This window comes from Tachysurus vachellii, chromosome 6 (genome assembly GCF_030014155.1).
Source record: "Tachysurus vachellii isolate PV-2020 chromosome 6, HZAU_Pvac_v1, whole genome shotgun sequence".
Classification (NCBI taxonomy): Eukaryota; Metazoa; Chordata; class Actinopteri; order Siluriformes; family Bagridae; genus Tachysurus; species Tachysurus vachellii.
Window position 1 is genome coordinate 18633972 of NC_083465.1, and position 16115 is coordinate 18650086.

Genomic DNA, 16115 nt, shown 5'->3' on the forward strand with positions numbered 1-16115 from the left:
GAGAAAAGAAATAAAATGTGAAAATTGTGTATGTTTAAATAAAGTGCTTAACTTTCGCTTTTATATCTCCGTGAGAGAACTGAGCTCTAGCTTGGCTTGGGTTAGGGTTAAACCTGGGCTTGAATGGAATCAGGGCTGTAGGTCCGGGTCCGTATTGGACAGCTTCTGGGTCCGCACCCGTGTTAGTGACCTCTGGTATAGACCATTACGCATAAAAGGGCATTAATGGGAACATTAAAGAACGTTCTTTAAAAAAGTAACTAAAAAGTTACAAACTTTTAACAGTAACGTGTTACTTTTTGGTGTAAGTAATCACAAAGTAATTGAGTTACTTTTTGAATGAAGTAACTGTAACTAGTTACTATTTCTTAGTAACTAGCACAACACTGGTAAACAGTTATAGGTTTGCCTATGTTGTACACCATTGTAGTTATGTACTTAATTGTACAGCATTGATGTATTTTTCTGTATCATTTATAGAATAGCCACTGAGGTAGAGGTCCAAATGAACTGATATTCTCAGTACCAATGAGAGAAATCTCCCATTATTTAGATTTAGCAAAGAATATCAAGTAATAAATTATTTATTCTTTTAAAATGCGTGTATACGTTTAAGTGATGGGGGGTAAATGAAGGTATAATGAAGCACATGGTAGGGTTGCAAAAACTTTCTTTAAGATTTTATAACCTCTAGAAATTACCTCGCTTCTACTTTATACATTATGTTCTACTTCTCTCCATGATCACCTCATATCTTATTTAAATAGAAATACATTTATAAACATGCTGAACATTCATTCATTATTTTATTTATTTATTCTCTCTCTCTTTCTTTCTTTCTCTCTCACGGAACCGAGTATTTAATGTGTTTCTACCCGGATCCTTCGTGAATTGTACACAGTACGCTTGAAAAATTCTTTAGCGGGCCGAGAAATGCATGTAGGTTGCATGCATGCATTGATAAAGCAACGCTTGTAGTTTATTTGTGGTTTGGGTGAGTTATTTGCAAACATTTATTTTGTTTCTTTATGTGAAACACGAGGACTTCTCTCTGAAGTAGATAAAATGATGCTTGTTAATGAACCTGGCTGAAGAAGCATCTGTTGTTCTTAGCAAAGTTAGCAACCCCTGTTTTCCCTCCAGTGGCTGGGATTTAAATAGCTCCCTGTGGTTATTTTTCTGTCACTGGGTAGTGCATATACAGTATATAGAAAAATGGAATGGATAATATCCTGGCTGGTTTAAAAAAAACTGGCTTTTTACTCTATCCATTAATGCAAAGGCTCCACCTCTGGCTGGATGATGTTGAGTGTCATTGATATGGTTCTTTTTATGTTGCATTGCTTAGTAAAATTCCTGGTGCCATTGTGTGACGTAACATTGTATATACTATATATTACAATATATTTTTGTTTTTGTCTCCCACAGGAAGATTGGGACATACATCCTTATTTCTTGTACTCTACATCAAAGCAAACATTATGGAGGTAGAAGACCCAATATCTGCCAAATTCAGGACTATCGTTGAGGCACTTATGATAAAAGCGACATCAGAGATTGTGAAGGTTTTCGCCGATGTCATGTTGGAGACGAGAATGGAGATCTCTCGTAGCTGGAGGGAAATTGATGATCTGAAACAGGAGTTGGAACAGAGAGAGGAACAGGGAGAAAATCAACGAGGAGGATCTAATTTTAGAAGTCAAATGACTCAAGTGACATTCAAAACTGAAGAGGAAGACATGGTGGTTTCCCAAGATACAGAATGTACAGAAAGCAGGGTAAGCTATAATCCATGTGTACTGCAGCTCTGCACATTGAACTGAATCTATGTGGTTAAACTATTCAATTTTAATTTTGAGGGTCTATCGATAACACTAAATCTATAACCCTTTAAAGCTCTTTGTTATCCCCCCCCCAGGGAACCGTTGAGGGCTCTGTGTATACAAAAGCTTGTTTCCCTCATTTCAAGGATCCATCAGATAACCTTTCTTTACCTAATTTATTTGGACTACTATTTGGCCCCCTACTCTTGGTGTTTCACAGTCTTTTCTACAAGGCAAGGCCACAGCAAATCTACACATCACAATTTTTCCCACATACTTTGTGAGACTGTCATGGATGGACCTCTCACCCCCAGGGGAGTCCAGTGGCATATACATTTTAAAATCAGTCTGATGCACTTTGAGATCAAAATTAAGAGTTTCATCATGAATGTTGATGACTTTGCAAAAAAGTCACAATCACAAATCATGGTAAATGAGACAGTTTAAGGTGGTTTACAGATGGTCTGAATAAATTATCAACTAGAACATACATTTGAGAATTAAAGAAATTAAGCAAAAGTGGTTACTGGAAATACACTGATGAAAAGGATCAACTCTCCCTCTATCCCCATTGGCTCATTTTGTTTAAAACCGAAGGTGAATGCAGATAGCCAAATGCTGTTCATTTTGGATACCTCAATATATATTACTTAGACTGTTATTAATAGCAATAATAAGATGTAGTATAGGTTACCATGTGTGGCATTGTAGAATGTTGCCAGACTATAGCAATCAAAATCTGTATGACTCAAGTAAAAAAAATGATTCTCATGAAGAGTGTCTATGGACAAAGCCATGTTTCTCGTGGAGAATAGGTATTTTTGCTAATGCTTCATCACGGTGGCTGGCAGCCAATCAGAACTGATTAAAAAAAATAGTTAGTCAATGGTCAAGCCAGTTGGCCCTGCTCAATGTGTCTGTGTTTATTGGGGTTGTTTGGAATTTATCAATTTATTTTTTTTTAATTCTTAAATCTTGACTTAAAGCCAACATGTTTAATGCACATTAAACTTTTTGTTAAAGCACTTGTTTTAAAACGATCATAATCTTTTAGGGTGAAGTGCAAATATCTGAAGACTCCACTGTTGAGGAAACGGATACCAGGCAGAACGGCGTATCAGTTCTTGAACAAGCCACTACAGATATTTCATTACCTGGTAAAGAAACACAATACACAAATTAATTTCTGAAACTGTGTGAAAATATCTGTAAATATTTTTGAAATCTTTAAATCTTTTAAATCTTGTAAATACACAAACTGAAAAGAATATGTTTCAACTTTTTATTGTGGTCACTTTGTATTTATCTTTTGTATAATCTTTCTCTCTGTATATAAATATCCATATTCACAGTCCCATATGTATTTTACAGTTCATTATCCAGTATGTCTAGGATGGTTTCCATTTGCTTGAGAGGAGGTGACAAAACCTTTGTCACAACATGTACACATTCACATAAAATCATTAAGAATGTAAAAACCTGGACTGTGTTTTGGATAATGGATCAGTGTGCAGTGTAACTGTCAATTTTGTAACACATTGGTTAGTGTTTCTGCTTTTGGAAGTCTTTAAGTGTTCACTGATGCATTTTGTAAAAATATGAGGGGGCACAGATACCAAATTCCTTTAGTCAGTCATCAAAATGGGCTAGATTAGAGAATACGCAAATAAAAGTCTTTGTTCTTTAATAAAATAGCTACACGTAACAATACATATATATCAGGAGTGGCCAACCCGCAGCTCCCAAGCCGCATGTGGCTCTTTGCCCGGTTTCATGCGGCTCCTTCGTTCATATCGAAGTTTGTATTTGTGTCTTTTTAATGTGCATGTTATTATTGCTATTAATAACAGTCTAAATAATGAACTTGAGTTCAATACGGTATTTTCATCAAATGAGCATGTGAGTGGGATGAATATACCTCAAAGTTCAAGAGCAAGATCATTTGAGTAAACAATTTGTGTCAAGTTTGCTCTCAAAATGGCAGGGGGAAAAAAGGTGATGTTCATGTGTGCCCATGTGTATGATGTGGATCTTTGCGGTAACACAGTAAAAAAATGTGGCTCTTGGTCTCTGACTTTTTGGCCACCCCTGGCCTATATCAACAGCTAACAGTGAGCCTTGGGCACCCCTGATCCTGTTGCCAGTTCATTGGTTATACTTCCTTTGGCCACTTTTGATAGACCTGCAGTTGTGGAGATGCTCTGTCCCAGGTGTCTAGCCATCACAATTGGTCCCTTGCAAAGTTGCACCGATTCTTTCCTGATTCCTACACAAAAACCTGCCTAACGTATCCCCCTTCCTGCCATTGTGTAATGATATTACAATCTTTTTCACTTTACCTGTAATGGCTGATTTATGTGTATGATTATGCAATATTTTACTGTACTATTGCCCAAATATTTATTTTACTTTTTTGCTTTTACAGAAACGTCTTGTACAGACCCCCAGGTGACCCACTTAGAGGGTAGACATGAAAGAGGTCATCCGTGTACATCTCATATGGAACCACAAACATCTGCCACAGAGACCAAGGTTCTTTCAAACGCTCCAGTCCAAGCTATTTCAGCGGTCAGCTCCCAGCAACCATCCCCTAGTACAAACTTTATAATTCTGAATAAAAGGTCACATGAAAAGGGGCCAGTAATATCAAAGAAAAATTACATGCAAAAAAAAGATTCTGCCACACAAAGCAACAGTGTAACACGCCTGCTTCGTGACAGACAACTTCTGAGTAGCCAGAAACCTTGTCTGTGCTGTAGTTCAGGCGAATGCTCAAAGCAACAACGGGAGCCAAAAAAAAATCCATCAGTGGCTGTGGGGCAGACAAGGGCAGAGTTTAAGAGCCAAAAGATCTCCAGCAAACTTAAATGTAGCAGATGTGGACAGACATTCACCAGTCTGAGCACTCTGGCCAATCACAATCAACATGTATCCCCTATATTGAAAAAGCCATTCCCATATAAGTGCTACCTCTGTGATCACATGTTTGCGACTCGGTGTGGCTGGAACATACACAAGCGGATCCATGCCCATGGTCATGTTTCTGAGATTGCGCAACAAGACAACCTCAGTCCTTCCCATTTACTCCCAGTGCCCAAAGAACTAAAGGCCAAGGTGGAGGTTCGCTTGGAGAGAATTTCAGAGGCCCAGTTAGAAGCGGCATTATTTCCAAAAGGCTCCATAATTCTAGATGATGATATCAGTTTGAGCACCAAGAAATTATCCTCGGTTGTAGAACCCACATCTTCTTCAGGGAATCCTAATAAACTGTCTACAGGAACATCCATGAATGCATCTATGTTAAATTTGGAATCTGTATCTAACAGCTATACAGAACTTGTTATGGAATGCCATGCTTCCAGTTCAGGGACTGAATCAAGTGAACGTTTAATGCAGTCAGATGATGTGACAGAAGACTCTGGCAAAAACCAGCCAGCAGAAAAGCAGACCAAATCAAAGTCACTGATTACATGTAGAGTTGATGGTGTGGAGTGCGATGAAGCTTCATCCAGTGCAAGTGAAGACTTAGCAAAAGGATTTAATTCTCTTCCTAGAAAACGGAAAATGTCAGGTAATCTTTCTGCATTTTAAGTAGAATGGTGGTTCAGAATTGACCCAGCATGTCAGAATACGAGCAGCTCTTTAAAGTTGCAATTGTCAAAGTTTTAATGGTTAGGAAATGCTCAGTATGATCTCTCTTTTTTCAGATTGCAGTCATGACTTGTACAATGGTGTGTTTCCTGTTGAAAAAATTCTTAGATGGAGAAATACAAAGGTGAGTCACATTAAATAAAATTCCTTCATTCATTCATTTTCTACCGCTTATCCGAACTACCTCAGGTCACGGGGAGCATGTGCCTATCTCAGGCGTCATTGGGCATCAAGGCAGGTGCCAACCCATCGTAGGGCACACACACGCTCTCATTCACTCACGCAATCACACACTAAGGACAATTTTCCAGAGATGCCAATCAACCTACCATGCATGTCTTTGGACTGGGGGAGGAAACCGGAGTACCCGGAGGAAACCCCCGAGGCACGGGGAGAACATGCTAACTCCACACACACAAGGCGGAGGCGGGAATCGAACCCCCAACCCTGGAGGTGTGAGGCAAACGTGCTAACCACTAAGCCACTGAGCCCCCCTATTAAATAAAATTAATGGAGGAAATTCAGTCCTAAAATCTGTATTGCACAATATATGATTCTGGCACTGTTTTTGGAAATCAAAATAATGAACTTAAAATTCAGTATGACCAAGCATTAAACAAAGACACTGATGTACATTGTTACACATTGTTATGGAAATAGTTTTCTTTCTGTCTCTCTATAAATCATTAATCACAGCAATCCTTTAACTGTAGTTTATGTGAAATAATATGGACTTGTTCACATGTTGATCTTTTTCTGTTATTTGAAATAACAAGGGTCGAAATGAAGTTAGAATCAAGTGGATGCCTTGCTCATTATGGTAAGCTGATCTGTTTCATTTATAAATACTATGAAAGACCACCTATGACTATTTTAAGACTATTAGTTGGCTTGCTAAGCCAGTACTGAATAAAAGTACAAATTTATCTGCTAATTACTAAGTACAAATTTATCTGCTAATTAGCCTAGTTTATGTTTTATTTATTTTTTGTCTTTCAGTGGGGCAAAATGGAAAAACACATGGGAACCAGCTGAAAGCTTTATCTCTTATAAGGATGGCAAACATGAAGGAACTGGAAACACAGACAAACGGAATTAAAATGCTTGATTTTATGTTTGTTCTCACTTGACAAATGTCATATGACTTAGAAACTGAGAGTGACGGTGGAATGAATTTCAGATCTTTTTCTTTATGCAAACAATGTAATTATTGGATTCAAGAGAAGTTGGATGTATTCTATTAACATGCTACTGTGTTAATGCTACAGCACACACTGTGTTAAAACCCTTCCCTGTACATGTAGCACAATCATTACATAGGTTGTATGCTTGCTAATTTCTGTAAACGGAACAAGTTGTCCAACATCCTAATGCATGTAAACCAGTAACTAATTAATTAAAATAAGGTGCATAATTAGAGTAAACTGTGCTTTGGATTTTGGCAAATTAGATGATTTATTTTATATAGAAAGCAAACAGCAACAGGTCTTGTCATTTTGAATTGCTGGACTGAATCCTGGAATATATTTCATAATCTTTAATCTTTGGTTTTATAATCGGTTCATCTTAAGTAAAGGTATTCATTAATTGTAAGCATACTGTAACATGATTGGTTTGGTTTCTTTGTGGTAATAATTTAGTTTTGTCAATCTGGTTTTGTTAATCATTGTTTGTTAATCATTTGTTTTTATTAGATCTATACTTAGTAAAATCTTGTGTTCTACTTGGAAAGAAATCTCAAAATGCGGGCAATAAATTGCTAAACAGTAGGCTGCATCTTTTATAATTCATGCTATTACTGTTCATCATAAGGTACTTTATCACCTATGAATTGAGAGTAATACTTGTTTGTGTTTTAACATGTTGAGTAGTAAGTGATCAATATTCCCAAGATTACCATCATGTTTTGTTCTTTTAAATTCAAGGTCAGCTGATCAAGTTAATACTTATATGTAGCACCAGCTTAGTTAAAAATATCAAAATATCTTTATATTCATTACTGATTGTTCATCTGTTTTTGTCAGTTTATGAAACGTGTTTTTAATTGGGGTGTTTTGTTTGTTTTTAGTATTTTAGCTGTCAAATGTTTGCTTGAAGTTGGTGCAAAAAATGTATTTAAGATTGAAAGTTGCTCTATGGTCTAGTCTAATATTATTGTTCATATGTTCACCTTTGTTAAACTGAGCAAGCATGTCTGTAGCATTTCATTATGAAAACTAAAATGACTTTAATCCTGATTTTATGTAACATAGTGCCTCTTTCTGTGATGTAAATTTTGCCCTGAGATTTTTTTAAGTTGTTGTGTGCATATTTGTCACTGTGCATATTCATTACTGCCTGTGATGCTTGTGGTAATGTTGACAAATTGTCATGTTTATAGGGCACTAGTTTGTGCGAATGCATGATTAAAATAAAATCAGTTGCCTGTCTCTTATTGCTTCTAAGGTTCTGTTAATATAGTACATATACCTGCCTGCTGTTTAAACAAAAAAAAAAACTAATGAAGCTGCCAGATAAATGTTCTTGATCATGTTTTTTAAATGGTCAGTGTTAGGGGTTTTTTCCCAGTTGTAGTTTTTTTTTCTTTAAGGTTTCATAAACCCACATCCTATATAAAAATTAGTTACAAGGAAACATGAGTTTTTAATAATCAGCCATTGATTTTGAAGGATTTAGAACTGCATAAGCCCCAAAAAAAGGAAAAAGTGGGGAAAAAAAACCCATTTCATTCATGTTAACTATGTCTCCTGTGGCCTGATTTACTTTGTATATCTTGGTTTCCTGTGTAGTTGAAGACATTCTCAAAATTCTGTTGAATGAATGTCCACCAAGGGATACTTTAGAAATGTGAAAGTAACATATAGGTAATCACAATGTAATTGGGTCTTTTATTTATTAACCACACTTTCCTGTGGGCCAGTAAAATCTCTTAAGACCACTATTTTTTCTTTGTGAACATTTACAAATAGTTGTCTAAGCTTTAGAAACTAAAAGAAAAGTAGGTAAAGGTCTGGGGGTGTGTGTGGTGAGAAAAGCACTTCCGTTTAAATGAAGCAGTCTGGAAATTTCTCAGAAATGAAACAAGTGATAACAGCTTGCAAACACAATGCTTTTGTCTTGGGTATTGACTTTAACAGGTATGTTTAACACATTAAAAATGTTTATAGATTACTGTTAACCAGGTAGACTGTAAACTTTAATGTGTTAGTAAATACAAGTTGACATTTAAATGTGGACTTAAACATATTTTTTCACCAGTGGTCCTTGCATTTCCGTTGAAGGCTTCAGGATCAATTGAACAAAAACGAGTTAAACTTGGAGATCCAGTCACCTTGAGGTGTAACATTTCATTGCATCATGAAATTTTCTGGCTGAGAGTGAGCATGATGGAAAGACCAAGAATTATAATGGTTTCCCGCCTGAAAAATGATGGAGAATTAACTGAAGTTTTAAATTATGACAGAACCCATTATGAAGGCTGCCTGATGGACAGATTTTTTGGACTGAGAATTTTTAGTGTCTTGAAAAGTGATCTTGGCTCATACTACTGTGGAATTGTAGAAGGAAAACGGATGGAGTTTGAAGATGGAGTGCATCTACATGGTAATATAGCCTTAAAAATTTGCAATGGCTTCTACATAATTTTTTTTTGCATCATCTTTTATCTTTATTATTTCAGCAGACATGAGAGATAAAAAAGTCTCTAACTTTGAAGAAGGTAAAATTATTATTATTAGCCTGCTATTAGCCTATATAAATTATTAGTGTTTAAAACTATATAATTCATAGTGTACACACTTATTGCTATAATATAAAGGGTATGTACTAGACATATGAAAAAACAGGTTCTACTATAGGAACAACAAGTATTTTGAACAACAAGAACTGCAACAGGAAAACCAAGCATTTGCCAAGTTGATCCATATCAACAATAAATAATTTATGACACATCTGCTATTTAGGAAACCTTTGTGTAACCATTTTCTACACTGGATTAGTAACTACCTCATTTTAATTTCCACAGCCTTCTCCTCTCCAGTGCCTGATGAAAGACAGAGCTCATATCCTGTATTTGCAACAATTTTGGGTGTTGGACTGCTTATGATGGTTATGGTGGTTTTTATTGTACAAATGATGACCTGCAGAAAAAATAACTAAATAGAGCATAAAAATGGTGTTCAATCAGATAAGTCATTGTTTTATATTTGGTGATTAATTACAATATATAGTTGGTTAGTAGGGGGCACGGTGGCTTAGTGGTTAGCACGTTCGCCTCACACCTCCAGGGTTGGGGGTTCGATTCCCACCCCTGGCTTGTGTGTGGAGTTTGCATGTTCTCCCCGTGCCTTGGGGGTTTCCTCCGGGTACTCCGGTTTCCTCCCCCGGTCCAAAGACATGCATGGTAGGTTGATTGGCATCTCTGGAAAATTGTCCGTAGTGTGTGATTGCGTGAGTGAATGTGAGTGTGTGTGTGCCCTGCGATGGGTTGGCACTGTATCCTGCCTTGATGCCCGATGACGCCTGAGAGGCCTCACAGGCTCCCTGTGACCTGAGGAAGTTCGTATAAGAGGTAGAGAGTGAGTGAGAGTGAGTGAGTTGGTAGGTCACTAAATAAATATGATTTGATTACTGCTGTGGTTGATTACAGCATTTGAACTAATTAATCTGTTTTATGATTTTAAATTGTATTTCCTGCCTTTTTCCTACATTTGTGTTATCCTTTATGACAGTAATATATATTTCTGCATTTCACAGCAACAATTGTGAGTGGAATTAAAATTTGATATGCTTCTGCTTATATTGCCTCATATGTATTATTGGAAAACTGACAATTAAGACTATTCATTTAATAGTCGAAAACTAAGTTATTAAAAATCAAACCCTAACCCATATGTGTACTGCCATAAATCTGATGGTAGACATGCTTGGTTATGTTTATTCAAACTTATACCAAACTTATGAAACGGTAAATAAATGGATTGGTTCATTGTTTCAGCCCTGGAGTGAGCATCCAAGGCAAAACAAAACAAACAAAAACAATGTCTTCTTTCTTGTACTCCATCCAGTATTTCCAGATACTAATAGACATGTTTTAAGGACAATAATATGTTGATAACTTTTGACTGTTGCCTCTCAGCCAGACAACTACTCCTTAAGTTTCTGAGAAACTGAATAGCAAGGGTGGTAATAAAATGACATCAGTGGTTAAAACGTTGTCTTTTTTTTTTACATATTTCACACACAAAAAACCCTTAAATTCTAAATAAACTCAAAGTTGTGCAATGGTTGTCACAGTTATGTAGAAGTTACCAGTATGATCATGTACAATCATACTAACAGTTAATTTATAATGAAAATTATACCACTCTAGTAGGCTTGGGTCACAAAAAGGTTCACAATTTATTTGTGTTGCTGTGCAACAGGACCCAACACTCCTCGTGTAGCATTAGAGGAAGGGCAACGATCATTTGTTACATTGAGAATTTATATGCATGATTCAAACACAGAAAGCCGAAGAAAGGAAAACATCATCAATCATTGGCTAGATGCACAATGACCGATCGTCTCCTGATCAGGATAATCTTACAAATCTCAAAGTTGTTTATGAGCCTGAGTCTTGCCATCTCGTCTCCGGCTCCTTCTGACCCTCTACCGTTTTTCAATATAGTCTCTTCTAATAACAATTTCTAGTCACAGGCACTTAAAATTTTCCATTTAACAGCATGGATCAAAATGATATACTGTAAGCACAGGCAGTACACAGCAGATTAATAATCCTCCAACTATAACTCCCACTTCTATCATTAAGCTTAATGTAATATCCCAATCCCAAATATTTACATCTCTGTATTCACATAACATAACATCTGCTGACACTACTGCTTCTACTGCATCTGCTAAATCTGTCTATTACTACAAATATGTACCTATATATCTTATACTTGCTTTAGCATATCCATATCTCTTTATGTTTGAATTTACTTGTATGTGTATATGACCAATTGGTATAGTTCCTTTTCTAACATTGTTTTGGGTGCTTACTTTGCATATGGATAAGAATTCATCTACCATTGCCTGTAAGAACTTAGACCAATAACGTTGTTGTTTTATATTCCTTAGCCCCTTGCTCAGTGGTCAAAACCATGCACACCTGAAATGAGATGTTTAGAAGTGTTTAGAAGTGTGGTTGGTGCAACAGTTTGTTTGTGTCAGTTTGTGTGAGTACCACATGCAAAATACATCTTTTGTAGCTCTTCTTTGTTGCCACATACAATGCATTCAGAAAGTGTTCATACCCCCTTCACTTTTTTTATTTTGTTGTGTTGCAGCCTGATACTGCAGTCATTCAAATTATTTTTTCCTCATTAATCTACACTCAGTACAGCATAATGTGAAAACAGAATTCTAGAAAAGTCTGTAAATTGTATCTTAATGGAACCAAGATAGTGCCAGTGAGGTTAGCTGCTGTCATGTCTGCTCCAACCACACTTTAACCTTGTTTTTTTTGGTTAAGTATTAAGTATTATCCTGAGGAGCAACAAAGGACACAGCCCAGAGAAAAGACTGCATGGGAAACGAGCTGGCATCAGCTACAGGCTGAGGGCACGCATACACAATGCTCCCCTGCCTAGTATCCTGTTAGCCAATCTTTGCAGGAAAAGCTTGATGACCTATATATATATGTGGTAGATACTAGAGACACTGTAGGGCCTTCACCGCCACAGTGTCAATGTGACAGGACCATGACCTGTGATGTGAACATTTAGATACTGGAAACTGTCCACTCTCTCCACTATATATATAACATGTGTCCATATTAACTTTCATCACTGCACCATATTCAGTTACTAACTCTTTTTCTGAAATATTATCTTATATATTTATTTCTTCTTAACAAAGTGTATGTACTTTGTGTTGTATTTTATTCTCTACTTCATAGGTCACTAACAGGCGGACCGCGGTCCGGGTCCTGACCCAGAAGCTGTCCAATATGGACAATTTGGACCTACGGCCAAAACAAAAGGTTATGATTTAACACTTGACGAAGCGCTTCTATTTTATTGGCACAGCTTTTGCAATCTTTACGGTAAAGGTAGTGGAAACGCAAAGACCAATTGCATGCGAGTTAAGCCATCCCACGTGATACGACTCAGACAATCAAGTCTGTGCGTTGCTGAAGTAAACACAGCGACTCAACAGTGCAAGACAGATGAGAGAGAATTACATAGATATATACACTAGATGTCGCCTTGTATAGGGCAGTACATTGGAGAGAATGCGTCAACTGAGCCGCCATCTTGCTACGGGGACCCCCTCCTCTTAATGCATTAACGTCAATGTAGGCAAAGAAATAAAATCACCATAAATCGTCATGAATGCGATTTCTAGTTTTTTTTTGGTTCGTTCCAAAGGTCAGACATGTATTTATCATTAAGTCCAGAGAAAAATTAAGGTTTTGATATTAAGATAATCTACTTTTTCACAATATAATACATAGTGCTAGTAAGTGTAAGTTTATTACTTACATTCTTCCACTTGAGTAAACTTCAAATGAACAATCACTACTTACCTTATATGCATGCAACTGCATGCAACACTGCTACAATGGTGTGACTATACATGTTCATTTAAACATTTAAATTGTATTGGTTTATTAAATATGATACACAAAGCAATTTGCAGGTGGAAGCAAATCACAAATTTGATAAATTTCACAGATAGTTGAGGTGCCAAAGACTGTTGAATCTTTTATTTATTCTTTTCCCGCAATACTTTTGCCACATTAATTATGTACTAAAGGCACATAAACCAAAAAAAAAAAAAAAACCCACAAAGTTTGACTTTGAGTCTGAACTGCCAACCTAACTGGTGACATCTTTCCAGGACTGTCAGCTGAATTAACCATTTTAAAAAAAGTGTTTAGTGCTGCAACTGCAACTCGTCTCTGTTTATCACTTGGGAATCTACAAACAGATTCAGATTATTTTATTTAATACCATGTCAGCAATCAAAAGCTATTTTCATGGCAAAAATTAAATTACAAAAACACAAATATCATATAAATGCAATAAAAACAAAACAAATAGAAACAGCAAGTCATATTATACAATTTTTTTAAATTAACAAACGATAAAAAAATCCAAACCCTTTTCAGACATAATGTCATTAAATATGTCTTTAAGTGAAGTATCTTGATAAAAGAGCATTCTGCTTGTCCAGAACAATCTAATAAAATATGTTTGACAGATAAGGGAATCTTACAGAACATACATAAAGTTGGGTTTTCACCTTTAAGCAAAAAAGCATGGGTCAATTTTTAATGTCCTTATTAAGAGCTTCGGAATCTACAAGCATTGTCTGTTTTCCTAACTGTCAAAAACTAATGGGTAACTAGCATGGATTAGCTGCGGTCGTTAACAAAGGACTAAAACAAAACAACGGAACAAGAAATATAATTTCCTAACATTCAGTATCATAAAACACATTCTCACTTGTGAATTGTAATCCCTTGCTGTCTGGTTATTAGATTTCTTTCGTTTGAACAACCAAATGCAGCACAGAAGTCCGGCATCGTCCATGCATTTGAGGTAAAGGAGCACCGTACAAAGATGGCGGCGGTTTTGACGTATTTTTAGGACCCCAATGCGACATCTAGTGTATAAATATCTATGAGAGAATTAGAGTAAAAATTAAACATGAAAGAAAGATAGCGATACATGTAGAAAACAAAGTAAGAGAGAAACAGACGAATGAGACGGAGAAAGGCAGAATATAGAACAAATGCCGGCATTCTTTTGCACCAGCCCGGCTAGCTCAGTCGGTAGAGCATGAGACTCTTAATCTCAGGGTCGTGGGTTCGAGCCCCACGTTGGGCGATGTCGTTTTCTTCAGTACTTTCGCTTTAGAAAGTGTAATTCTGGAAGCGCATTATTGTAATTCTGTAAGCGCTTACTTTCTACAAAAAATAAATAATCCTTATGTTTTAGACATATATGTTTTATCTGTGCATATATTGTGTTATAATGATTTTTAAAATCTTTTGTTTTTACGATGTTTTTAAAAACTTGTAACTTGAAAAATGTATCGCCCGAACAGGGACTTGAACCCTGGACCCTCAGATTAAAAGTCTGATGCTCTACCGACTGAGCTATCCGGGCTCTGTATGGCAGATTTAATAAATAAAATAAAAATGACAAATAATTTATAAAATAATGACAATATACCGTCACATAAACACATAGATAAGATACATTACGATTTAAATACTATCAGACAGATGAGTTAAAAGAGCAGTGCTGCAATGTTTTTAAATATAGAAACGTTGCGTTCAGTTAAAGACGTTCGTTTAAAACAACCACAGCACCGATGATATTTGGATATGGGGTGAATGCCAAATATGTAAAATATTTTAGGACTTATAAAGAAAGGTGAGCAGGCCCCAGCGAGATTTGAACTCGCGACCCCTGGTTTACAAGACCAGTGCTCTAACCCCTGAGCTATGGAGCCGTACCTGCTCCACGGCTCATTTTCACTGCTATTTGATAGGCTATTTGTGCCATCTAGCGGTTATGAATGAATGTAATACTAACATATTTAGTGGACATAGTAATTAAAGAACACAAGGGGGTGCACGGCTAAAGCCTCACTCACTCACTCATTTTCTACCGCTTATCTGAACTACCTCGGGTCACGGGGAACCTGTGTCTATCTCAGGCGTCATCGGGCATCAAGGCATCGGCTAAAGCCTTAACCATGTAAACAACCGTATGCTCACTGCCATTCAATTTATCTTATGCATCTGATTTATCGTGGTTAGAAACACAGTGGATCTGTAGAATATGGCTTGACCACACGTGCTCACTTTGACGGCATTTGGAGACGCCCTTGTCCAGAGCGATTTACAGGTAACTCCTTTATGCACCATAACCTAACGTTCATTATCAAAAACCTTATGAAATCGGAGCTCGCATCTTTAGAATCCGGATTCGATTCCAGGTCAAGGAAGATAGCGTTCTTTCCCTTTTTAACTTGAGTTTGAGACTAGGTGATTATTGGTGATTTTGGTGAACTTTCTATTCTTGGCTGACAGACGTGGGATCCAACTTTTGTAGAACACCTTCTCAACTCACCACAATTATACAGAGAGGTTTTCTCTCTACTGTAGCCTTTCAACTTGAACCAGTCTGGACATTCTCCCTTGAACATTCTCATCAAAAAGTTGCTAACCAATGTATGATTTTCTTTATTTCACACTACAGTGAAAACACTAGAGACAGCTGTATCTGAAAATCCCAAGACACCAATAGAAATACTGAAACCAGCTCATCTGGTCAAAGATGAAAAAGTCAAAATCACTGATATCACATTTTTCCTATTCTTATCTCTGATGTGAACATTACCTGAAGCTATTGGCATGTACCTGCATGATTTTATGGATTGTGCTGCTGCCACGTGATTGGCTAATTAGACACTTGGATGAATGTGTAAGTGTGCAGGTGTTCCTCATATTGTGCACCTGACGTATGTGTGCTATCACCACACACACACACACACATCACTGTATCATGGTCCATCATTCACACACTTCCATCCCAGCTAAATTCTGAGTTTGGGTTATTGACTGGCTGAAGTTGTTCCTAT

The 16115-nt window shown here is 36.8% G+C and overlaps 1 protein-coding gene and 3 non-coding genes across 4 annotated transcripts; 2 read left to right on the forward strand and 2 right to left on the reverse strand.

Moving 5' to 3' along the window:
- Positions 1–864: 864 nt before the first annotated feature.
- zgc:66472 (uncharacterized protein LOC327494 homolog) lies at positions 865–7908 on the forward strand. Its single transcript, XM_060872716.1, has 7 exons — positions 865–994; positions 1429–1778; positions 2878–2980; positions 4249–5394; positions 5531–5598; positions 6251–6294; positions 6474–7908. Exons 2-7 carry the CDS (start codon positions 1482–1484, stop codon positions 6571–6573), a joined length of 1758 nt encoding a protein of 585 aa, XP_060728699.1. The 5' UTR covers positions 865–994; positions 1429–1481; the 3' UTR covers positions 6574–7908.
- Positions 7909–14277: 6369 nt separating this feature from the next.
- Positions 14278–14350, forward strand: trnak-cuu (transfer RNA lysine (anticodon CUU)). The gene has a single exon. It is a non-coding gene; the product is annotated as a tRNA-Lys (tRNA).
- A 209-nt stretch (positions 14351–14559) lies between these two features.
- trnak-uuu (transfer RNA lysine (anticodon UUU)) lies at positions 14560–14632 on the reverse strand. Its single transcript has one exon. It is a non-coding gene; the product is annotated as a tRNA-Lys (tRNA).
- Positions 14633–14908: 276 nt separating this feature from the next.
- On the reverse strand, positions 14909–14981 carry trnat-ugu (transfer RNA threonine (anticodon UGU)). Its single transcript has one exon. It is a non-coding gene; the product is annotated as a tRNA-Thr (tRNA).
- Between the last annotated feature and the right edge of the window lie 1134 nt (positions 14982–16115).